Genomic DNA, 24,515 nt, shown 5'->3' on the forward strand with positions numbered 1-24,515 from the left:
AATGCCTACCAAGCCTGAAAAAGAAAAAGGCTGAAATAGTACTTGCACCTGGTATTTTATAATGCATTCTGCACAGATCAGAATTACTCCCACTTCGCTAGGGGAAAACAGATAAAGTAATCTATCCAGCAGGTCAGTGACAGAGCTGGGAACAGACTCATGTCTCCAAGTTCCAGTCCCATACTCCATTTTTGATGTCACACCAAAAGCAAAAAGGAGCTCACCAGCATTTACCACCTTAACTCACACCATAATCAAGACAGATCCACCAGTTACATCAGTACTTAATAATCGGAAGTGACAGGAGTCAACAGAAAAGGCCTCGTTCTAGAAACTCTATAAATAATAAGAAAGCCACAAAACAGCCTGGACATCTTGCCAGGGTATGGGAAGAGACAGGAAGAGACCTCTATCTTGTCATGGGGACAGGAATGACTGGTGGGCTTACTACGCTCAAGAGAAACAACCACAGGTGTACAAATCACGCGTTACTTCTCAGTCCACAGCACTTGACCCAAAGAATTCATGGAGCACTTTTGAAATAAGATTTTCTTTCCAAACCAGATACAGAGTTCTCACACTGGCACATACGACAGGTCCCTCCACACCAGAATCCAACCTAGGATTGACCAGAAGTTTTTGTTCCCTTGAAAGATTTAAGAATTACCAGAAACTCCAGCTGATGCACTACAACATGCCCATCATATATCTCTCTCTCTCTCTGGGCTCTAGCACACGACGACCGAGACCCTGAAAACACTACAATTAGTACCTCTTCCAAGCTATCGTTACTTAACTACCAAGGTTGCTATTATAAAAGAAATATCTACCCCCTTTTTTAAGCCTCATGTAGATCCTGGCTCATCATCTTCTTGTGAACAACAGATGCACACAAAACCAAACATTTATCCACAAACCTCAACTGTGAGTGGTTCAAAATTCGTAACACTGTCCTTAAAAGTGGCTTTTTGGTCCGGCTTGAACTTCTTCTTCTGCTTTCCTTGATCTCCTTGACTCCCTTTTCTTTTCTGTGTTTGTTCTTCATGATGAATCTAAAGCAGATTATATAAGCAGTCAGGAAAATAACAAAAGTAAGCAAAGAGATGACCACCGTGCTAAGGAAGAACTCCACTGCTAGGAATACAATTAGAGGAAAATACCAGGACTGTAGAGAAAAGGGAACACCCTTGCTAATCCCTATGTGTCTACATGCAAGTCTTCCAAAATATCTCCTTTTGGGCTGAGGCTGACCATTTATAAAACTGTAAAACTTACAGCGCTCAGAAGTATACGGTAAAAGTGATTTGCAACATCTGCCACTAAATAGAAAGACTAACAAACTTGGCCTACATCCACTGACTCCAGCATCACTATACAAATTGGTCCAATCCTGCCACGCAGAAGCGAGCAACTCAGGATCAGATACTTGTGGAACGTTAAAATATTGAAGTCTGATCAGTAATTTTGATTGAAGTTTTTGTCATCACGTTCACCAAGTACCAGATGTCCAAGACATCTAAAAGGTCACAAGACTGGTGCATGTCAGCAGATATGTCTTTCCCAAAGTCCCAATAACACAAACGCTATCAGACAAATCTATAGAAGTCAGTGATAGGAAGGATTTCAGGCTATAGTCTGACAGTGGAAGAGCTCTGAGAAGAGTTAATTGAGAACATACAAACAACATACATCAAATAAGTTGTCCTGCTCTATCTTTGGCTTAGGTGTTTTTCCCTCCGTGGGTTTTTTCTGGGTGCCACCTCGAGGAAAGTTTTCTTCCATGGATGCCATGTTTACACTTCTAGGGGGCAAACAACAAAACAGATTAAATATACAGTTATTATGACTACTCCTCACCAAAACCAAAAAAAGCCAAAAGAGTTACTCAAAAACTAAACAAGAATTCCGATGCCTACTTTGCAATTAATCAGTGGCAAAATCCAAACTCTCGCCCAAACGTCTCTAACGTTTGACTACACCGAAGTGTTGTGAGGGTGTATCTAAACATATGCACCCCTACCTTTTTTTTTTAAACTACTGCCCAATTCTACTTGACTAAAGTATCAATTTTCTAAGGCAATTAAAGCACCCTGCACATATTCAGAAAAGCATTTTAGTGACATATGTTCTCAGTAGAGGCCTCTGTTGCACTAAACGGACAAGCTGAAATTACCAGCTTTAGTCATTAAGCAGAAAAATCTTGATTAAAACAATACGTAAGCTTGGTCTGCGTTCTGACTTTTGAGCTGCTGCCTTAAAACGTGATATGACTTCACTGGTCATTGTGCAAACTAGGAATAGGCCTATATGTATTTAACTTAACAGCTATACTTAATCTTACTTTGCTTCAATTAAGAAATAAAAGCCTTTTTTATTAGGTCATGGTTCACATTCTGTGAATTACTTCGGTCCACAGCACTTACATGGAAATCAGCATTACCTTGTTAGCTTGAGAGCTTTTTAAATGGTTTATTAATCATGCAAAAACTACTTTAAACACGTTGAGTACATAATAAAACTAAAGCTCATCAAAAACACGCTTAATCAAAAGACCCACGCAGCAGTAAGACATCTTCCACGGCTGGTAACTGAACCACTTGCATGGGGGGGTCCCACCTTCTCGCACCTCCCTTCTCAGAGCTGCTCCCAACTCCCAAGACACTCTCCACTTTGGATTAAACACTCTTAAAAACTTAAAGTAACAGAAAGATTTCCTGCCTTCTCAGCGCAGGCACCGCTCCGACTAGAGCGCGGTAACCCGGGGCCGCCCAGGCCTTCCCGCAGCCACCCGCGGCCGCGCACCCAGCCGCCCCGGGGGGCTCCCTTACCTCCCGGGGCCTCCTGCCGCTCCGGGGCCCGCGGGCCTCCCTCGCTGCCGCGGGACCGGGCCGGGACTCGGCCAGGGCCGGGGCCGAGACCGGGGCCGAGATCACCCGCACCTCCCTCCCTCGGCTGCACGTGCGGCCGCCGCGCCGCCCGGAAACACCGCGCGCAGGGCAAGGGTCAAAGGGCAAAGGACAAGCGGAAGCAGCGAGCGGGCCCCGCGGCCAACCAGAGGGGAAGGGGGAGGAGGACCGCCCCCCTCGGCGGCGCAGCCAATCCGCGCCTCTCGCCGCGGCGCCGTACGGTTCGCGCGGCCCAGTAGGCGCCGGCGGGCGGGCGGGGTGCTGGCGGCCGCCATTTTGTGGGAGGGCGTTAGCGAAGGGCAGAGCGCGGCAGCGGCTGAAGGGTGGCTCCGGCCCAGGTACTTGGGGGCGCCCCGCGGGGAGGGGGCTGTCCCGTCCCGAGGGGTCGTCGGGGCCGGCGCCTCCTGCGCTGGCGAGCCGGGCCCGGCTCGGCCCTCAGCGTTGGGCTGGGGCGGGCGGGCGGGTGGCGGCGCCGGTCAAGGGCATCGGGCCGCCCCGAGGGAGGCGGGTGGCGGTGAGCCGCCCGCGGCCGCTGCGGCCTGGGCAGGTGACCTTGCCTTCCCCCGACCCCTGCTGCCAGCACGGAGGGGTTTTACTTACCTAACGTCCGCGGGCGGCGTGGGGTAATGAGCCCGGGTGCGTGCAGGGGGGCCGGCCTGATAGCGGCCTGGAGCTGCGCCGTTGGGTCGGGCTGGTGCAGCAGTTGCGTTGATGACGGGGAACCTGCTGCGGAGGTTCCCCGCCGCCCTCTCCTGCGAGCGGTGCCGCCCCTCGGCCTGGTTCGGCGCGTAACCCTATGGCACGCGTACCGCTTCTGCGCTGCGTTAGCAAATAACGAATATTTATCCTCAATATATTTTAAAACCAAAATGTATCTTTAAGCATAAGGAAACAACTTTTTTTTTTTTTTTTTGTGCTCTGAGGGTGTTTGAATGCAGACTGCCCGGAGAGGTTGTGGAGTCTCCATCCTTGGAGATTTTCAAAACCTCTCTGGCCACAGTCTTGGGTAACCTGCTCTAGCTGACCCTGTTGTGAGCAGAGGGTTGGACCTGACAATTTCCAGAGGTCCCCTCCAACCTCAGCTGTTCTGTGATTCTAAATGTATATTATTGATATGCTAATCTTCTTACTGTCACGTTAACCAGCTCCTCACAGAGGATCTGAAACTCTCATCTAGACAGACAAAATTCAAAAGTGTGTTCTCGTGTACTTGGTGGTTTTGGTGTGCCTGTGAAAGCACTTCACAGTGCTGTGTAATGCTCTGAGGCTGGGTAGCCAGCTCAGTTGACTCAGTGCTCTAGCAGAAAACTAACCAGCAAAATATATATATATATATATATATTTTTTTTTTTAGCCAAGCCTATGAGTGTTTAGGGTGGGCACAAAAGATGCAGTGGAAACGTGCAACTGCGAGCAGGGCTGTTTTCATTGACAGCTTGCACCGTCATAGACAGCATAAAAGAGTTGCAAAACTGCATTTTGAATCACAAAATGTAGCAGGGGTCTAGTCCCAATTTTGTCAACCGGTTTTTGATATATAGTTGTCATAGCTGAACTAGTGAAGATTTATCTTGATTAGGTATTGCAAATTCCTGAACAACCAGTAGAAGGTTGCCTCTTTTGAATGATTGTAGGCAGGACTGGCAGTTCTCTCTTTTGTAAGTATTTTAAAGAATTTTCCCTTACCTCTTCATCAAACTGATTTTTTTTTTTCCATGCTTAAACTCAGTCGAATGAATTCAGAAAATCATAAATCTTTCTGTCCAGAACCCCTCACTTCCATGTGTGCGTTCATGTCACTTGCGTGGCATTGTATTTTAAGATATAAGTGCTCTGAATATGTCTACCCCTTATGTATTTTTAGTGTCTGTTGAATGTCCTGAGAGCAGACTTAATACTTGACAAGGGAAGTATTAAGTTCAGTGTAGAGTTTAAAACAATTATGTAGTCATCCTGTCGCAACTCACTGTAAAACTCATTAACTTTATTGCTTGTTAGGACAAGTGACCATGGCAGGCCATGACTCAGGATCTCAACACCAGTTCACTGGATTTCAGAAATACTTCAATTCCTATACCATCACAGGCAGGAGGAATGTATGTATTATGTAAATTAACTTTTGTAGTCTAGCATAATGGTGTTTTGGGGGGTTTTAGCCTGAAACTAAACTTTTATGTTTTTCAGTATGTAATAGCGACGTATACAAGCATTGCAATGCTCATCTTATACTTCAAGCTTAGGCCTAAAAAGAAAACTCCTGCTGTGGCAGAAAAGTAAATGGTAAGTGGCTGGTGTTCTTCCAGGACCAAAATGATTCAATGCCAGTCCAAGGAGAAGGAGTGAGGAAGGATGAGTTGCTAACAAAATATGATTAGAGATAGACGTGTAGGCACAGGAACCTCATGGTTCAGTTGAGGTTTAAAATGGTAAATACAAAGTCAGTTTGCTTTGGAGTATTTTGAAAGAAGTTGGTTGCTAATGGGGCATGTGGAAATTATGGGTTACCAGGATTGTTACTCTTCTGGAACGGTAAAGAGGGTTAGAGATGTTAGAGGGGGAGGAAGAGCAAGCAAGAAAGGGGGAATGGAAGGGGGTTGCAGCTAGGTGTCTCGGGCTTTGCCTAAAACAACAGTGCCTCTAGCCTGACGTTTGCTGTAAAATAGGGCTAACCTGTCACTTTATTGGGTATAGAAGTAATGAAGTAATATTTGAGGACTTGTTTGTTAGTGATATTGGAGAATTCCAAGAAGAGATTAATACATTCTCTTCAAACCTTGCTTTAAACAGAGTAAAGGAACTATATACCCTGCACACCTGATTATGGAAGAGTCCTATAGAACAGTGCTTAGACTAACGTAGTGAATCCCTGGAAGGGTGAACTAAGCCTGCATGGGTGGCTATTCTTCTTATTTCTTAACATAAGCATTTGACTTGTGAGTTAGAGCATGTTAAAAAGAAGGTCCATGCGACTAAATCTGATAAAGCTTAGCAGACTTCTACGTTCTGGTATAGCAACAAACAAGTGTTACAAAATACTGGCAAATAGTAGAGTCCACTTTCAAATACAAAATTCCCACTGAAATGGCGTTTTGAAAGAAACTGTGGGCTGTCCTTATAATCTGCAGTAACTGGAAACTAATAAGCTTAGCATGTTAAAAGAATATCTGTCATTTTTGTCTTGGGTATGGTCAAGCTTGCTTGCTCGCTCTTAACTAGTATTGTTTGGCCTTTAGGGAGAGGGACGCTTGGTCACTAGTACCACAGTGCAAGACTTGCTATGGTTGATCTCTCTTCTGTTGGCAGGTTGCTGGCATGGCTGAACCTCCCATCATTGTAACAGAAGTTGATGTCCTGTTATGGCTAGTCTAATAAAATATATACAATGACTTGTTTTATCTAAAATATGAAATGGTGAAACGGAGCATAATTGTGACACTTAGCTTTTTTTTTTTTTTCCTCTGTCAAAAATATTTATCTGTAGTGAAGTAGCTGATTCTTGTCACGGCTAGCCTGACTTAACTCTTTTGCCGTTATGATATATCATCCTAAAATGTCCTGAGCACCAGTAGCAACGTGGCCATGAGAGACTTCAGCAGCATGAATGTCCTACCAAGCACAGAGCTTGCAGCTGATCGAAGCATCTCCACGCTTCCAAATGGCTTACTGGTTGTCCTGGCTGCTCCCAATTTCTGGATTCTAAGTTGGTGTTTTAAAAGTTTAAAAGGAAACCATGGCTCCTTCGCTCATAGCAATTTGATGCAGATTAATAGGATTTCCTTCTGCCTCAGTTGTCTGTATTGTGCAACTTCTCATTACAGAACCTGTTTGCTTTGGATGGAAAAACCTCCCAAATCTAGTGTGCGTGCCCCCTTTTCCCAGGGAGGACAAAAGATTGATTATATGGAGGTGCTTGTTTTCTTTTGCTTATCAATTACTTCGATTCCTAATCTCAATGTTATCTATTATATAGTGCAGTGACTCCTCAGCATTCAGCTCAGAGTCTTGCTTTGCACTGCTTTAGTCACCTTAGTTGAAAGATTGGGGGTGAGGGAGTTAGAGGACCAAAACAATGAATTGCAGCGCTTGATGCTGGAGCCCAGCTATTAAATAGGGTATTTAAGTTTTTTCTGTTAGAAGCCTCTCTTGCAAAAGTAACTGTTTCTGTTAGCTGTGCAGGAGAGGCTTGTAACAGCCAGAAAGAAAATGGCTTACTTCTTGCTGATATTAAACCCTTATAATGGATTGTGTGTTGCTTGTCCAACCTGGAGCGTATCATGCCACATCAAGGCCAAGTGTTTTGCACCTTTCTGGAGACCATGAAGGATAAATGCTATTGGATTTGGATGACTCTAAAAACAAACAAGCACCAACCAGCCAGCATGTAGCCAACAGGAGCAAAGCTGAATCTTCTCCTTCAGTGTAAACATGAGGAAATGTATATAAGCATTCCACTTAGTGTGTAAAGGCCCCTTTTCCTGTTGAGCCCTGACCATCTGATGAGGTGAAGGGATGTGGCTCGATTCATCAAAAGATTCATTTCAACTGAGGGTTAAGAGACTGTATTGCAGTCAGTGGCTGTGGGATCACTGGAGATGGAAAAAAGTAGGCTACAGTCACCTTAAGAGATTTAATGGAGGCTTGAATTCCTGTGGCAAGACTCAGGCCTGAGCACTAACTGAATCTGCAGGACCTGGCAGTTATTGTCCACCTAAAGCACTGCAGAAAGTCACTGTACATTGGGCTTGTTATTTGTCTCTAGGACTTGCTAGAGAATATAGTACAGGGAGAGAGCTGTGGCTAGTAACCTGGTCCTCACCCTGCATAGTCACAGATTTTAGTAGATGAGTGAATCTTTTTCCTAGACGCAGCCACTCACTAGATGAGGTATTCTTACCACAGTTAGATACTGCTCCCTGCCCACCCCACCACTGAAATAAAATTTGCAATTTCTCTTTCTTGTTTTCTACCCGCTGCCTTTCTCCGTCTCCTCTAAAATCCCATATTTTCCTGAGATTTCATGTTACAGCTTACATGTGAATGTGATTACACAACACTGTACTTCTTGGAAGGCTGCCAGCAGCAGGGGTCGAACCTGGAACTTTTGATGCTGAAGTATACAAACATACATCTGCTGCTGCCCTCAGCTTGGGAAGTAAACTATTACAGGTTAGTGGAGAAAGGAGGGTGCAGTTCAGATAAATTCTTCCTCTCCTATCAATTTGTTTGCATAGCAGGCCTCCACTACATACAGTCTTTCAAATGAATGGTTGCTGTAACAACATAACGCACCTAATTAACTAGAACCCATCACCCCCTGTTAGAACTAAATTGCATTAAATAGATAAACATAAGTTATCAATTACCCATTCCTAAATTGTTTCCCTTAACAGAGGGCTCACACTTAGCAGCAGTGATCTTGCTTCCATTGCAACTATCAAGGAAAGAGAATGTCTTCCTGTAACACATAGTCTATAGACACCAAGTGGTTTTAGTATTTATTATAATATCAAAAGTATAAAACTGTACAAAATACAAAGGCAGAATGTGGCAGTGTTTTTTTTAAGCTGTCAAAACTGTACATGTTTTAGGTAACTCTTCTGATTCACTGTAACTGTACCCAACTGCTCATACTGAGTGCTAGGAAGTTTTGTTGAGGTACCAGTACTAAGAACTCAGCCATACACACGAAAAAAAAAAAAAACAACCTCCATAATAATTTAGTTTTAACCTTTTTTTCCCCTTAAAGAGAAGACTTCAAGGTGAGCTTCCTACTGGATTTTCCAACCTTTATTTTGACATGTAATGCACCTTTATTCCAAGGGTTAGAGGCAGAGAAAGGGTGAGATGGGAGGTAGTTCTCTGTTCACTTTACCTTAGAAACGTCAAGTCTCACTTTTATTTTCTCTAGAAAGCCAGCAGATTATACAGGTGTTCAAGCCCTTACTGGAAGCAGCGAGGAATGCAAAACAGATTTCCCCCTGTAGAGCTTGTAAGAGATTTGAAAGAAACAGGGCCTGTCCTTTGATGCTGGTGCTTCTATTAAAAGACATAGAAGTTAAACCTCCTAGTGTTTTGCATGTTTTGCTTTTCCTTATAAATTAAGTTCTGAGCTTTACTGATTTTCCAGGAAGACTTCCGGGGGACTGGGGTAACATGTTTTGGTGGGTGGAAATTGTCACCTCAGCAGACAAGTTGACCTTTGAGAAGCTTCAAAAGCAAACTGATACTACGCTTAGGACTGATAAATCTTTTTGCTCTGCAATGTTTCGGTTTCTTGGCTCTTCACTGTGTTCATTTTGATATATCAAATCTTATGCAGAAAGGTAGCAGGTTTTTAAAGCTCTCTAGCTCTTTTCTAATACACCGCAAAAGGGTTCAAGTCCACTGTTTTTAAGAGTGGGTAAAGTATTTCAGTTATGCCTCAATCCCTTCTCTTCATACAATCACGTATTCAGGTTTCACTTCTGGTTGTCTATCACACTTAAAACATTTAGGCTGCCTCTGAAAGCAGAATGACAAGATCTGCATTTCTAATATCTCAAATGAGCATAGGAGCTTGAAATCTTTTCAGGACTTAAGTACTCAGATACATAAAAGCTATACCTGTAACTTCCCTCTAGTTCCCCACGAGCCTCTGCCTGTTCGGCCTACTTTTTCAATGCCCTATTTGTTGCGGTGTTACTCTCACCATACCTGTTGCTCACCCCAGGCTATGGTGAATTCCACTGCATTCTTCTTTTCTGAACGTATCTGAACAGTTTTTGCCTATGTTTGAGACTGAGTAAACATTCGCCAACCGTAAGTTAAGTGCTTTAAAAAAAATTGTTTGAGAACACATACTGAGGGTATTAACTTTCCAAAAGTTTCAGCAGAGCTCCAAACCATCTCTGAGAGGAGACAGCTGTTTTCATATACATATATATATATATATATATATATATATATTTTTTTTTTTTAAATCAAAAGCACCATGAAACAATTCCTTCCTTTAAAGCCACGATGTCTTGTCACTCTCCCATATTTTCAAATTGTGGATAAATATGAAATGCAGAACTGAGAAGATGCTGCTTGCATTAGTTACATTGTTTGTTTTTTCCTGCAACAAACTAGTGGGGTCCACCTGTACAAGACATCCCTCCTTGTCTCAAATCCTGAGGTCATTACTGCAATGACTTGGCACAGTCAGTCTTATAAGCTTCATAACTTACTGTGAACTATAGGCTCCTGCAGCTAGCAGCAAGTTTCTGCGTGTGAAATGGAGGTGTACAACCGGGGTTGATTTGGTCATGTATGTACCTAGTAACAAGTCCTGCGAGTTTTCAGGCAAGTTTATATGTCCAGTGGCTGTAGTAAAATCATCAGTTTCTAAATCTTCAAATGCTTTCACAGCATCCCACAGCCGAACTGTGTTATCCATTGAACCTAAGAAGAAAATGGAGAACAACAGTTTAAGGTCTCACACTTTACAAAAAGGTATGGGGGAACAAGTTAATACAGCAAAAAGTAAAGCTCAAAGAAGTAGGTTTGCTCATAACAGGGAATACTTACGCCCTCTTCCTGCAAACAAATGGATTTTAACAAGCCTCTAACATAACTGAACACACACATTAAAGTTCTCAGGATTGGAGCCCTCACGTAACCTAAAAAGAAAGCTCTGTGGATAAAGCACAAGGACTTCCTTCTCCAAGCATATGGGTTTAGATTACACTGATCAGCACTGAGAAGGCAGGACTAGCCTGGGGTGGGGGGGCGCTACATGCCAGCTACAGGGCATGTTTATGATCCCACCACAAATGACAGTTTCTTTGTTCCCTACTGGGAAGATAATCAACATACTACAGGCCCAGAGATTTGCTTTCACTAGAGCATTAACAGATAAATTGAAGGAACCAGCCTGTGGGCTGAATCAAACCTATACCCTGTCCGTTAGCTTTCATTCCTGTGGTAGTGGCTCACTGAGGATTCTTCACTGCACTCCAATTAAGAACATATTACAAAACCAATCTAGAATATTTCTAGCCCTTCCTAAGGAAGTTATTCTGATGTGATTGCAGTGTCTGTGCATTGTTTTTTCATCAGTACCTTGAACGTGTTGGCTAACATCAACCGGTTTACAGAAGGGAGTAACAGTTTAAAAATCAATAAATTCCTACAGATTTTATGAAAATAGCTGACTAAAGCTGGGGAGACTAAATTTAGTGCCTCCATTAAGGGAAAATGGAGAAGGAGCTCTGCTATATCAGACACCAAAGAATCCATGTGAACAAGCAGGAAAAATGAGCAGACTTCAGAAGTACCACTGCTTATAGAGCTATCTATTAGTTACATGCATATTTCTACATGCATATATAATATATATGCAATATTGCATGCATATTTCTACATCAACAATCTAACACAAAGAAATACTAAGGGAGTAGATTGCTTATCCTTTCCTCTCTCCTCTTACCAGTCCTGCTGCTTGTTCCCCTCCCATTCCAATACCCTGCCCCTCTCTTACTAGAGCTAAGTATTCCTCTTCTGCCCGAGAGTTATTTCTAATTTCTCCTTCCACCCGTGCCTCCACTGTTCACAGATCCTGAACTTCACTGCACTACCTTTTAACAGCATAACACTTTTCCTTCAGTTCCCAGGGCAGTGAAGGCTCACACTTAACAATCCTGTAAGTACTCAACTTGTACCAGTTTAATCTGCTACTTTTGCTAGGCAAGTGATTCTGATTTGCCTTCCTCAGTTTAAAGAATCAGTTATATCATTCCACTTCAGACTGATGGAGCACAATGGAAACTTCACTGTTCCCAGCGAGTTTTACCTGATGCTAAAATCTCTCCATCTCTACTGAATCTGAGTGCGTAGATAGTGTCAGTGTGCCCTTTCAATTCTCCCACCATCAAGCCGTGTCCAATGTCCCAGAGCAGAACTCTTCCATCTGTTGCTCCAGTAGCCAGAAATCGTCCATTTGGAGAAAATGCCAATGAATGAATTGGTCCCTGAAACACACGTTTGGGCAGAACTGATGAGGTCCTCTCACCTTCAGTCAAGCTGCGTTTGTTTTGAACGCTGCTCTTCAACATCCACCCCAGAATTAAGGTCACTTTCGTACTGCGAGTGATATGCCTTTACCTTATGTCCAGTGAATATTCTTACACAGTTCCCATTCAAAACATCCCAGAGCCGTACAGTCCTGTCTGCTGAGCCCGTAGCAATATAGTTAGAGTTGGGATGAAATCGGGTACATGTCACATCAGCAAGATGGCCAGCAAATATCCGTAAAGGCTGGTAGTGATCTGTTGCCCACAGACTTAAAAGAAAAACTTTTATTAATAAAGAAAATCCGAAGGAAGTTCAAGATCTGTTGCACACTGAGAAATACAGGAAGTAATTAAGCACTGGTTTCTTACTGGTCAGTTTACTAAATTAGCATGAACTGCTTTGGAAAAGTATGCATTTCAGATGAGAGAAAGAAAGAATATCCTGTCATGGTCGTTAAACAATAGAAAGAGAATACTTATGATTAGATGGACACATAAGAGCGCACCATCTCATTTGTTTTCAGAAAATTTAATGTGTTGAAATGCAAACAAAACTACATCAAAATATTTATTTTTTAATTCATGTGAAATAAAATTTATTCCTAGTAGGAAGGTGGGCTAGAAAATATCAGCTAATCACTTTCAAGGTGCCTCCCACCACAAAGTTACCAGACAAAGTTACCAGGTAAAAAAGCCATCCAGTTTCTTACCGAGCCACTCTATCATGTCCCCCTGACACAAAGTAATATCCATAAGGAGAGAACTGCGTATCCCATACTGGATAGTTGTGTCCTTTATATCCCACCAAACACGTGAATGTTTGAAGACTCCATAGTCTGACAGTGCCATCCTCAGAACAGGACAACAGATAGTTCCTGTCACAGGAGAAAGTAGACCGTGTTATGTATAGAACTTATGCATAGGCTGTATATCCACTACACAAATACTATAACAATTTTATGATAAGAGAAATTGTTTGTTGACCAGCATTTGTTTAGCTTGTCACATATAAATGAACACTTTTGGCGAGGTAAGCAACAATAACCAATTCAAGATGAATCATATTTAGGTCCTTATGCAAAAAAGGGACAGGTTGGGATGCTGATGACACTAATTCTGATGACATGGCAATTCTTGGGGGGGGGGGGGGGGGGAGAACAGGTAATCTTTAATCAGGAATTCCAGTTATGTGAAAAGAATGTGCAGTAAAGCTGTTACACTGTTACTTAAAACAAGAAGAACCCTCTAAACAAATCGTCAAGATGCCATACAAAGTTTACTTCCCAGCTGTGTTTCTGCTATGGTTGTTTCTTGTGTAGCACATAGCTATACTTTAGCTGTTTAAACATACTTTCTACTGTCCAGACTCTCATAATTACATAATGTTTTAAATTTCTTATTTTAAAGATACCCTGCTATACATTTTGAAAATAAAGGCTTCTAGGAGTTAAGAGAAACTTGTATAAGTGCAAAGATGTTCAGTCCTTTTTTATGCTTTGCATTATCTCAAGTGAAATCAATGCTGCAGTAGTTTCCCTCTCTACAATTCACTTGGTTAAAACCCAGCTTAGACCATCCTATTGGCAAAGCGTAGTTTATGTTGCCATTTAAGGCCTGAATCTCCAAAAAAGTGCTGGGCATCCTCAGCTTCTCATTCATTTCAGTAAAAGCTGACAACGCCCAACACCTTGGCCTTAACGAGCACTTATACTCACACAGCAGTTCCTTAAGACCTGCATACACAAGAATCACTGTAACCTTCTGGAAAAAGCTGCATTAACAACATGTTCGTATCAAGTAGCATATGATCAAGACTTGAGGCAAGCTCTCTAGGGAACTCGTAAACTTATTTTACCTATCAGGACTGAAGCTGGTGCCATAGACAGGTCCACTGTGACCATATAAAATCTTCAACTCACTTGCTGTTTTCTCATCCATGATCCTCTCCAAGACATCGTCTGACTCTTTGTCGATGAGACTGAGATCTGTAACATTTCAAAGTAAACGCATAACAACTGTCAGACGTTCAACAAAGACAAACGTGGTGAACAGCAAAACAGATAGTATTCTTTTTAAGAGGCAAGTATGAAGGGGTTATGAAGACATAACACCTGGGAATTGGTAATTCTGAAATTCAAAATGGCATTTAGAAGTGTTTTTACTACTGTAAGAGGTGAAAACAACGCTTTATGTAAATAACCACTTTTTCTCTAGTCTCCACTAAGAGCTAAAATAAATAATCTTGGTACGTTATTTTTCATAGACATACCATCCAGCCTCTAAACAAACTAAAAGCTTCTTGACAGAGATGCCAAGTTTTCTTGTCTTTTCCCAGAAAGTTAACATGCCATAAATACATTCTTCAGGCATCAATGTGTTTTGACAGCTACACACTATGCACAACTTAAAAATAAATTTTAGTCTGTAGGCTACTGTTTGCTGAACAGCACAACCACAACCCAGTTTATATAAAGATTAAGAAATGTCCGTTTGGTATTTAGCTTCAAACGCAACAGTTTCATAAATGGCAGAATTAAAGAAGCCCGATTTCTATGAATTTGTGTAGGTGTTGAGATACTTGACCTCTTCCTCCATCCTCCGTAAAGTTCCCTCTTTTGATTTCCCCAAAGATACCTCTAGTCTCTCCTCCAAATCCCCTATACCCAGCTGTCTCCTACACCACATAGCTACCATCCATTTAAGAAGCAAGACGCATTATTGCTAATGCCAAGCTCTGCATGCTGACTGTCTAGCAGCAGACGTACACAGCAGGTAACTACTGAGCTTTCTGAAGCCTTTCCAGCAGTGTTTCTGGCTAAAGAGAAGAGAATTACTGTTAATTAATTATTGTTTTCTCCAAGACTTCTGCTTGTCAAATTTGGCTGAAAATGATGAACGGGCTCAAAAGTTAATCAGAGGAGAAACAGGCTGATAGAACCAGTCGCCTAAGACTTATCGCATGAGGAAGCCAGGCTAAACATACAGCCCAATGTTCTGGGCAATCCAAACTCTGATTTTCCATAATAGCAAGTCTAAATATAACCTATTGGTCAACAAAAGATATACATGCTTATGCATTGTGCCCAACTAGGGACTAGAGCAAAGCTACAATGCTTCTTTCCAGTGACATAAAAAGGATTTCCTATCTATCTGGCACTGAAAATTCCTTTTAAAAATGTTTCCAACTATGATACATAATATGTAATCACACATCTGTGCACATGTTGCTCATTCCAAAATTAGTGAAGCGACAACATCCAACTGCTGAAGACAATTCTCCTGATACAGACATCTTTCACCGTTCACACAAAGCATAGCTGTCATAAATAATGCATGCTCATCTCAAGCATTATGGTTTTAATTACCTGCTGCTGTTTTCACACTACGTAGCTTTTTCGGAGTCACAGACCACACTCTGACAGTAGAGTCAGCAAAGCCTCCTACAATCATGCTAGAGTCATCTGTAATATCCACTGCAGTTAGACCCTACATACAAAATAGCCATTTATATTAAGTTTGTATCTTTTACGACGCATTTTGAATACTAGAAAATCCTAAATACTAATAAGAAAGTTAACTAGACTGGTTTACAAAAAAGCGTGAATTATTTTAAGATTGACTGGATGAAAGTATAAATGTAGTTGAAATAAACATACAGACATCTTTATGCCATGGAGAATAAAGGTATACGAGCACAGCCTGGTTAACAACAACACAACAGTACTCTTTTCAAGTATTTCAGGGTAAATTATCTACTGCATTCAAGTGTATTCTACAAAATGCACTTAGGGCCCCACATGAAAAGCGAAAGAAAGAATTACAGCAAAATGAGAGCAAAAACACAGAAATGTAAACAGTTTAAGGAAGTCTTTAAATAGTATTTTAAAGGGTTAGGAGCATAAGCTTTCAATGCTCATTCCAAATACTCCCGAAAATCTTGCCAACTCTATTATTAAGAGAAAAAAAAAAAAGAAAAGAAAAAGGCAGTTGCAAGCTAAATGGCACAAGGTTTCTCAAAACCGTGGACAAACATCAGATTTTACTGTCCTGAGTATTAGGGGCCAGAGCCTGGCTCCTCCTGGCACAGGAAGCAGAGGAGCTGTTAATTCCAGCTTGCCGCTGCTGATGGGAGAACTGCCAGGGTGTGGGAAACGAGTGTTTCTCAGGCTCAGAGGGCCTCCTCCCAGCAGTGGTAGCTGCTCTCTCCTGCAGTGGCAAGAAGAGCTGCCAGCTCGGATTTCCAATGTTTAACTCTATAAGGTGAAGGTACCTGGGGCCGTGAATATTTTGCCCCTACAAACACCCTGCTAATTTAAGTAACCACCAAGCTTGCTTATGCCCTAAGCCCCTTTCAGTTCATGTACCAGGTTCGTCCCAGGATTTAAGGGCCTACAAACTTATAACCTCAATATTTACCAAGAAAATCTTAGAGCAGAATCACTATTTAACAGTCAATCCAGCTATCTCAGTCTACAAACCCAAACAGAATCACACATCAGAGCTTCCTTTTTCTCTGTTAGACAGAGTGGTGTTTGTCACTTTGATTCCCTCTTCCATATTACCCAAGCCCTTCTTTCACTAACCTGATAAGCATTAAGGAATGTGTAGAAACAGATGGATGGCAAGCAGTCTGGGCCAAGACGTACACGCCTTGCGGCTTCCTTCACATTCATTATTTTATCCAACTTGTCAGAGTCTTTCAGTTCAGGCAGAGGAATTCTACAAGCAGTACACATGTTATGAACTAAAAGCACTTTCCATATCATCAATTTAAACACAGATACCTCAGCATCTTAATATTCAACTACAAAACAAGAAGAGAAAGAATGAGAGACTATGTAAAAGATTAACTAACACCTCCTCCCTCCCTTCCCCCCCGCAAAAGAGGCGATAGCTCTTCCAGACATTTCATACCAGACAGGCAGTGGAAGAAGATAAAAAAAATCAAGTCTGATCTGAAGAGATGAGAGGGTAACTGAATAAAATTTTAATACGGGAAATCTAGACTGAGTTCAAGGCCAAAGACAGAGGATTACACACCAGGCTTTCCATTACTTCCCTTTGAAAGCCTCATGGCTACAGCTGGAACGCCAAAGAGCCAAAAAAAGATCACGTGAGCCATGATGAAGATTTGATATGACTAGACTGTATTTAACAAGCCCTCTCCACATGTGATTTCCTTGGTACCTGTTTTGGGGAGGAGCATTAGGGTCTTGTTTTTTACTTTTTGACCCTACGCTATCTTTTTTAGGTTTCTTCTTCTTTGGTTTTCCCTCCTCATTTTCCCCTTCTTCATCTTCATCATCCAAAGGCACATCAAACTCTGGTTCTTTAAGTAAGCCAAAGAAAACCTGCAACCCAATAAGACAGACATGAGAACAGTATTTACTGCTCCTACGAAAAAGTGTTTTTTTGAAATGGAAACTCTTCAACATAATAGCCCGAGACCATAAAATAACAGAGTGGCCTATTTAAAGTTGTTATGTTCAATATTGCTGCATACATAACTGGTTAGCCTGTGACGATGTATATGTTCTGCTCTTTGATCCAACAACCAATCTGGACAACTGTAAGTTCTCCGGTCACCTCTTAGCACATTCTTAAAGCAGAATCCCTACAGCTTACATGCCTTATCTATGTAGTACTGTGAGTACGTCAAGATCCACACAGACAGTCCTCACAATAGCAACTGGCAATAAGCAAGAATAACTTCTGTTGTACAAGAGAGAAAGCCAAAGAGTCAGGTGTTCTGAACTGTCTCTCCCAGGGATCCAACAGGTTCTTCAGAGATCAGCTAGCGGTATAGCTCTCTACTCCTGCCAACACCTAATTGCACCGCTCTCTTTGTTCACGCTGTCTCTTGAGATCTGCAGTAGCAATGGTCAGTCTATACTAAAGTGAAAAACGTCTCCCTGAGGGTCTACAATTGCTCAATAATAAAAGTGCAACAATCATTGCCTCCTACCTTTGCTTTATTAGCCTCTCGTTTTGCCTCCCCAGCCAGGCTTCCAACCATAGCATCTATCTGTTGCTTACTGCGAGGCATTCCATCAAAGATATCAATGTAGAGATGTTCCTGAACAATGTTCCAGATCTGATTGTTCTGCTTTTCCTGAAGATGTCTCTTCAAGAGTTGATAAGAGTCACGGGAAATACGTAGCACAAACTTGCTTGTCCGGAAATCCAGCATGGTCTCATTACCTTTCATATGTTCTTTTTTGGTTAAGCTAGATAATACACGCAGGTCATCCTGGTAATAACACTCCTGATCCCCATGAAATCTATTGAAACAACGTAGGATATAATAACATGTTTATTATGAAAACATTATCTCCTAAGTGAACACGTTACTTCAGCATGAAACACATGTGCAAAGAGCTTTTGGGAGCTACTAACTATATATGGAATTATTTTTACTGCTGAAATAAGATTCATCCTGGAGAGGGACACAGCAGTGATTTACAGTACAAAGTAAAAGTATTCAACAGCTAGAAACTAAGATGAGAAGAACAAACAAACGGAAGCTCACTGAATTTCACATGAGCAAAGGGTTACTGCCCGTAGCGAACAGTTACGCTAACATGCTTATTTACAGGAACCCTAATTTGCAGTATCACAAAGTACAGGGCATTTTTTGTTATGGAAGACTATTTATAGCTGATTGATTATATGACTATAAAAGTTCCACAGAGCATAGATGTTTCACGCTCTCCATTTGATATGAGTCTAGAGAAAATAAGTTTTCCATTTTTACTCAAATCATGTTATAAAATACTGATGGGAGGGAACACTAACTGCATTTACAGAACTATTTTTGCTGACCATATTTAAGAGAGAACAAGTTATCCTCTTGGGTTGAAGTATTTCATAATTAGTCTGAACCCAAAATAACAAACAAATGAAATTTGAATTTCTTCTCAAGGGATTAAGTGAGACATAGTGGGAGCACAGAAAATTTAAGATTAGCCATAAGGGAACTATTTCAATCTTATTTGAAGAATTACTATATGCAAGTCATGACATTAGCAAATATTTAGAAAGAGTACCTTACTTTGGCATTTTCTAGTGTTAAAAAATGACCCAGCATTTCTGGGATGAAACCGTAAAGACGGTTTAAAGTCTGCATGTGTACAGTTCAAAAGCATGCAGTCTGCCTATGTTTGTAACACATAAGATTAGAAAAGGATTTAAGAACCGTTACAGTAATCCATGATACCGTCAGTTCAGAATCCAAATCCCTTTGCCATTAAAGAAGAAAAATAGCACAGTCATATACATACAAACCAATGCTACTATAGCTTTCAGTTTTAATCAAAGTAGCAAACCAAAATTAATTCAAATACACCAATGAAAAAAAATTACCTTTCAAAGAAAGACTTTGCTTCACTCTCATGTTGATTGTAAACCAATTCCAAATACATGTGCACAAAGAGAGGATAAAACAGCTGGGATAATTCAGCTCGATGACAGTCCAGGGAACATTCAATGAAGTGTTTCAGTCCACTGTAGTATTCCTCGTACAGTGTCGGGTCCCCCTGCTGATTGTAGGCAGATAATACTGCACTCACATCTGGCTGGTCTTCCACAACAACACCTCCTGCAACTGCAAAAGTGTTACCATATAACAAGAGCTTGTAAGCGAGACTGAAAGAACTAGTAAATACACAGTGGCTAACACATCCCCTGCTAAGGTGAAGTGCTCTGAGCAGAACATAAACACCAAGTCCTGCGCTTGTTCAACACCGCTTAAACATTAAGAGTGGGAGGGATGGCAGCACATTAGCTGCAGCCCACCAGCCAATTCTTCTTGCACCTTCAGCTATTGTTTGTACTTTTTTGCCAATAGCTGCCTATAAGTTAGTTAACATACGAACTTATGGTCTAATTCTGCTAAGATTTTATGTGGAAAGGAAGAAACAATTAACAGTACCAGAATAAGTTCGCTTCACTGCTCAGGCTAGAAACAGTCAGATGAAAAACAGAATCTTTCCAAGCCCGTAAAATACGCCCATTGTAATTATTTTGCTTCCAGTGCCCAAACAAATTTGCTTCAAGTACACAGTTCACTGACACCACAATACAACCACTACAGGGTAGCGGCTTTTTGTCACTTGCTAACAAGTGCTCTCAGAGCTCTGTTCTCCACAGCAGTCAATATATATTTTCACCACTTCATCTTCCATGTAAAAACAACCATATTAGGTGATACCGGGAATAAGCTAACTTACAGCATAAAGTTTACTGAAACTCTAACATACCAGTTCCAGAAATTTCCTATGGAGCCCACTGGTTAAAAGCACTCTAACCCAAATTATCCCAAGAACATACCAAGCAGCAGATGACCCCGCCTAGAAATAGAAAGAGCCTCCTTTACAAGTATCCTATGGCTCCTCCTTCAAAACACAGCCTGTCCAACTGCATCCATTTGTATCCCTGCAGCTGCATCTCAGACCGTCACCTCTGACTGCAAAGCAAACCTTCAGCCTCTTGCGCCATTGTTAGTTGAGATGGGGCACAAAGTCTGGGGGAAGCACCTTTCACCTGGACGAGTGCCCCCCTGCGAGTGCAAAGGTTACCCCACTCTTGGCCCCTCAGCATCCCCAGGAGACCCTGGTCTGCTCCTCAGCTCGAAGGCGAGCCGTGCGGGGGCCTAATCCACCCAGAGTCCCCCCGTGAAGGGCAGGGCGCGCCCTGGCTCCCTGCCCGAGGGGGCCGCCCCGCTCCCCGTGCCCCCGTGTGGCGGAGGGCCCTGGGCTGCGGGAGACTCACCGGCCCCGGAGGCCCCTGCGCCGCCCCGGCGAGGTGGGCGCCCTCCCGCTCCCGCCCCGGCCCCGGCCCCGCGGCGGACCCCACCTTTCGCCGGCGGCGCGGCGGCCACCGCCGCCGCGCCGGGGCTGGAGGAGGCGACGGTGGCGACGCTGCCTCCGACGGCGATGGCGGCGGCGGCGGCTGTGACCCGGCTGAGCAGCGCCTCGCCGCCGCCCCCAGCGGCGTCCGCATCGCCGCCCGCGGCTCCCGGGAGCCCGGCGCCGGCGGGGCTGAGGGCAACGGCGCCGAGGTCGTCGCCGAGCAGGCGGGCTTCGCGGCGCAGGATCTCCTCGGACTCGCGGAGGTTGCTGCGCCGCAGGAACTGCAGCACGGCCACGAGCGTCTGCCGGTCCAGCGCCGCCGGCGAGGCGGCCGGGCCCGGCGCCGCCGGCTTGGGGGGCGCCGCCTCCCCCCCGCTCCCCGCCGCCTCCCCCTCCGCCGCGGCCGGGGGAGCGGCGGGAGCGGCGGCGGCTGGCGGAGCCGCAGGGGGCTGCGGCGACGTCCCCGCCTCGGGGTCTGGCTTCACCGCCGCCACCTCCGCCGGCTCCTCAGCTAGCGCCGCCATCTTGCGCCGCCCCCATTCGCTGGTGGCGGAAAGCCGCCGCCAGGCGCGGACGCTCTTGCGACAGTCAGGGCAAAGCGCGGCCGCCTTCCTGCGCGCTCGCGGCTTCTTTTGCGACGCTGCCGGGAGCGGTTTACGGCAGCGCGGGTGGTGAGGGCCTGGGCAGCCGCGGGGGTCCCGGGCGGGATTTGAAGCGCAAACCCGAAACCGGCGCAGTTTTGGGGGGCGTCTCTGCGTGGCTGCAAGTCACGGAGCTCAGCAGCACTGGTGGAGTGCCTACGCAAGGAAGCTGGTTCCGAAATGGATCGCTTTTCCCTAGCAGGCCGCGAGCCGCGCCGCCAGAGCGCTCCGCGGAGTAGGTGTGAGCTGGCGCTGGGGTCCGCGCGGGTGCGGGGCTTCCTGTTACCCCCGTTCAACAGCTGAACCGTCTCCGTTGCGAACTGCGCTAAGGGACGTGTCTTGCAGCTGATCCCATAACCTCCCTGGTGGTGAAAACGTATCCCATAAACTAGAAGGACGCATAAGCAGAGAGCACTAGCAGGAAGATAAATCCCCTCTTTTTTTTCTCCATTCCCAAATGAAAAAATACCGTAAACCTCTCTGCTGATGCTTCGGTCTGTCAGCGGCGTTTTTTTCGCAGATGTTTTAACAACATTCTTCCTACCGTTCCAGACCTGAAGGCACTCGTGTGTATACAGTCCTGAACTTTATACTCCAATTATCCTAGTTATTCTAATAAGGTATATTACAGCTCCTTCAAAGCTTGCATTGTTTTCATGACACTGTAAGCGCCTATTAAAGCAATATGAAAGGCATCTTAGAGCATTTGAAAGCTTTACAAAGAAAAGCTTTCTCACTTGAGAAAGCCTACTCACTTGAGTTTCTAGTTATTTCTAATATCTCTTTTAGTCGTATTTGGCAACTGCAGACTCTTTGGTATTACAGAATAACAGCTTTTCTTTGAATTAAACCAATATCTTGTGATCGACGCATTTTCATGATAAATTAAACATTTACCTGCGGTTCTTTAGCCGGTCACTTATTTCTTAGCTGGAGGAGAGTAAAAAGACATGATACAAAAAAAAAAAAAAAGAAGCTGTAGGCTATAACCGTCACATGCTGGTGTACCCTTGGCGCATGCGCAGCTGGCTGGTCACGTGCCCCTTAGAACTACAGCTCCCAGCATGCCCTCCTGTGCAGTTACTACGCATGCGCCACCGCACGGGTCGGGGGCTCCTGCCCCGGCGGACTACAGTTCCCGTCGCTCGCCGCGGGCGGCCCGCAGCCGGTGCCGCGTTTGCCCCGGTTCCCGCCCCCGCCCAAGCCATGGACATGGAGGTGGACGTTGGTTCTGTGGTCTCAGGGCTGTCGGGCGGCGACGGGGTCGGCGCCGGCCCGGCCGATGAGGATCAGGAGATGGAGGGGGCCCCCAGCTGCTCGGGGTCGCGCTCCCTCCCCTTCGAGTTCGAGCGGAGCCGCTCGGACTCCAGCGGCGACGAGGACGACGACGAAGACGACGAGGAAGAGGAGCTGGAGGAAGAGGAGCTGGAGGGGGGGGCGGGGCCTCGCTTCGGGACGGACGACGGGGAGCTCGACTCGGACGACGACCGGGAGGTAAAGGTTGGGGGGGGGGGGGCGCTTAAGGCGAGGGCGCGCGCCGGCCGCCAACGGCTGCTCCGCGCGCCAGGCCGCGCTCCCGGCGTGCCCCGCGCCGCCGGGGGCGCGTGCGGCTCGAGGCGGGGGCGCGCGCTCCCCGCCGCCGCCATGGTGCGGTGCCTCTGTAGCCGGGGTACGGCTGCCGCCGGAGGGACGCCCAGGTCCCCGGAGCTGTGGGGAGGACGGCGGGGGCGTGAGGGGACGACGTGCTGGCAGCAGGGTGGGCAGCTTGCGCTACCTCGGAGAAGTTGCCCGATTTGAAGCGCAACGGCTTCAAAGCACCCTGACGACTTCAGAAGTCTTCGGTTTTCAGGCTAGTCCGGCAAAGCAACCGGTTTCAACTTACACGCTTTTAGGTACTCCTAAAAACTTTCCAGTGTAAATGTGGACCCCTGCTTAAGCAATTTAAGCCTTCTCATAATAGACTTTTTATCGTTACTTCTGTTGCCCGAGTTCGTTTTATCAGTCTAATTTTAAATGAAGTCTGTGCAAACCGTTGGCATACCTGGGAGGCTGGTAAGCAGTGGCATGTGGGCAGTATGAATGGCGCAAACCCCTCAGTCTGGCTTTGAGACATAACAAAAATTTACAATGTTACCTTTCTCAGGCAGCCGGCATCCACAAACCTCAGATTGAAAACCACTGCTATTGAATAAATTTATTCTTATTCAAAGTCATAAACTTCTGTCAGAAAAATTCTTGTGAAACTCCTTGTATGCTTTCCTGGTAAACGTACTTCTTAATCAGAATTCAAAGCAGTGACATTTCAGTCCTTGTTTCACTATGTGTTTCTGTGAACGGTAGCTACGGATCGAAACAAGAAAAAACGCTAGCTCTGCTTTTTGATTGAGGACCCCCACATATTTGTTAAGCGCTCTTCAAATAACAACTTGATTTGCTGCTGGTAGCCGCTTCAAGCTTGCTGATTGTTTGATATTTGATAGGTCTCCTCCTAAGAGAGCTGTTTGTGGCTTGCTTTTCAGATATGATTCATAAAATAAGTTAGATCACCGTTCACAAAGAAGGCAACGCAGAAAAGTAGATGAAAGTCTTTAGAAAATAACTTTTATCTGAGGAATGATTGACAAAAGCCCACTCTTACAAAAACCCATTTCTGCAGCATGATGACTCAGATCTTTTTCGTCTTTAATACGTCCAAAGGTTGTGATGTTTCAGAGGAAAGAATCAGGAACTATCTTGGCTTATTGTGTGTATCCAAACTTATCAACTGTTTTGGTTTGTAGCGCATGATAAACCTTTCCGAGTTGACCCCTTACATCCTGTGTTCCATCTGCAAAGGTTACTTTATTGATGCTACAACCATTACAGAATGTCTGCACACCTGTAAGTACCAGTATTTTCATTCTAAGAATTCAGATGTGAATTTAAATTAAAAACAGCAGCTCTGTTGTTCTGGATGAGACCTTTGTAGCTTCAAAGTGAGCATGTGTTGTGGTTACAGTCGTGGATATCTTAAGCATCAGAAATTCTGAAGTTATAACCTCGTGTATAGTCAGCTCAGTTTCTCAGGTTAAGAGGGGAAGAAAGGAA

At 44.3% G+C, this 24,515-nt stretch overlaps 3 protein-coding genes across 7 annotated transcripts in view; 1 reads left to right on the top strand and 2 right to left on the bottom strand.

Moving 5' to 3' along the window:
- The window catches only part of PDCD11 (programmed cell death 11), a 30,909-nt gene extending 27,941 nt beyond the window's left edge, over window positions 1-2,968 (bottom strand). For both annotated transcript variants that reach the window (XM_068949754.1, XM_068949753.1), the window contains exons 1-3: window positions 2,829-2,968; window positions 1,690-1,801; window positions 918-1,052 (exon numbers count right to left, since the gene is read on the bottom strand). In XM_068949754.1, coding sequence (XP_068805855.1) covers window positions 918-1,052; window positions 1,690-1,791 — 237 coding nt within the window. In that variant the 5' untranslated portion in view covers window positions 1,792-1,801; window positions 2,829-2,968. The remainder of the gene's footprint in view (window positions 1-917; window positions 1,053-1,689; window positions 1,802-2,828) is intronic.
- A 6,998-nt stretch (window positions 2,969-9,966) lies between these two features.
- Window positions 9,967-21,311, bottom strand: TAF5 (TATA-box binding protein associated factor 5). Its single transcript, XM_068949757.1, has 11 exons — window positions 20,792-21,311; window positions 19,301-19,541; window positions 17,904-18,219; window positions 17,126-17,289; window positions 16,522-16,657; window positions 15,304-15,424; window positions 13,794-13,923; window positions 12,649-12,813; window positions 12,030-12,207; window positions 11,719-11,896; window positions 9,967-10,328 (listed from the first exon to the last, which is right to left on the bottom strand). The coding sequence occupies exons 1-11, from the start codon at window positions 21,309-21,311 to the stop codon at window positions 10,111-10,113; spliced, it is 2,367 nt and encodes a 788-aa protein (XP_068805858.1). The 3' UTR covers window positions 9,967-10,110.
- A 1,033-nt stretch (window positions 21,312-22,344) lies between these two features.
- PCGF6 (polycomb group ring finger 6) overlaps window positions 22,345-24,515 on the top strand; it is a 29,539-nt gene continuing 27,368 nt past the window's right edge. For all 4 annotated transcript variants that reach the window (XR_011142121.1, XR_011142122.1, XM_068949758.1 and 1 more), the window contains exons 1-2: window positions 22,345-22,922; window positions 24,209-24,308. Coding sequence is in view for 2 of the 4 variants with exons in the window: in XM_068949758.1 (XP_068805859.1) it covers window positions 22,425-22,922; window positions 24,209-24,308 (598 nt within the window). In the remaining 2 variants the exon portion in view is untranslated. The remainder of the gene's footprint in view (window positions 22,923-24,208; window positions 24,309-24,515) is intronic.

The sequence above is a fragment of the Struthio camelus genome, chromosome 7 (genome assembly GCF_040807025.1).
Source record: "Struthio camelus isolate bStrCam1 chromosome 7, bStrCam1.hap1, whole genome shotgun sequence".
NCBI classification, from domain to species: Eukaryota; Metazoa; Chordata; class Aves; order Struthioniformes; family Struthionidae; genus Struthio; species Struthio camelus.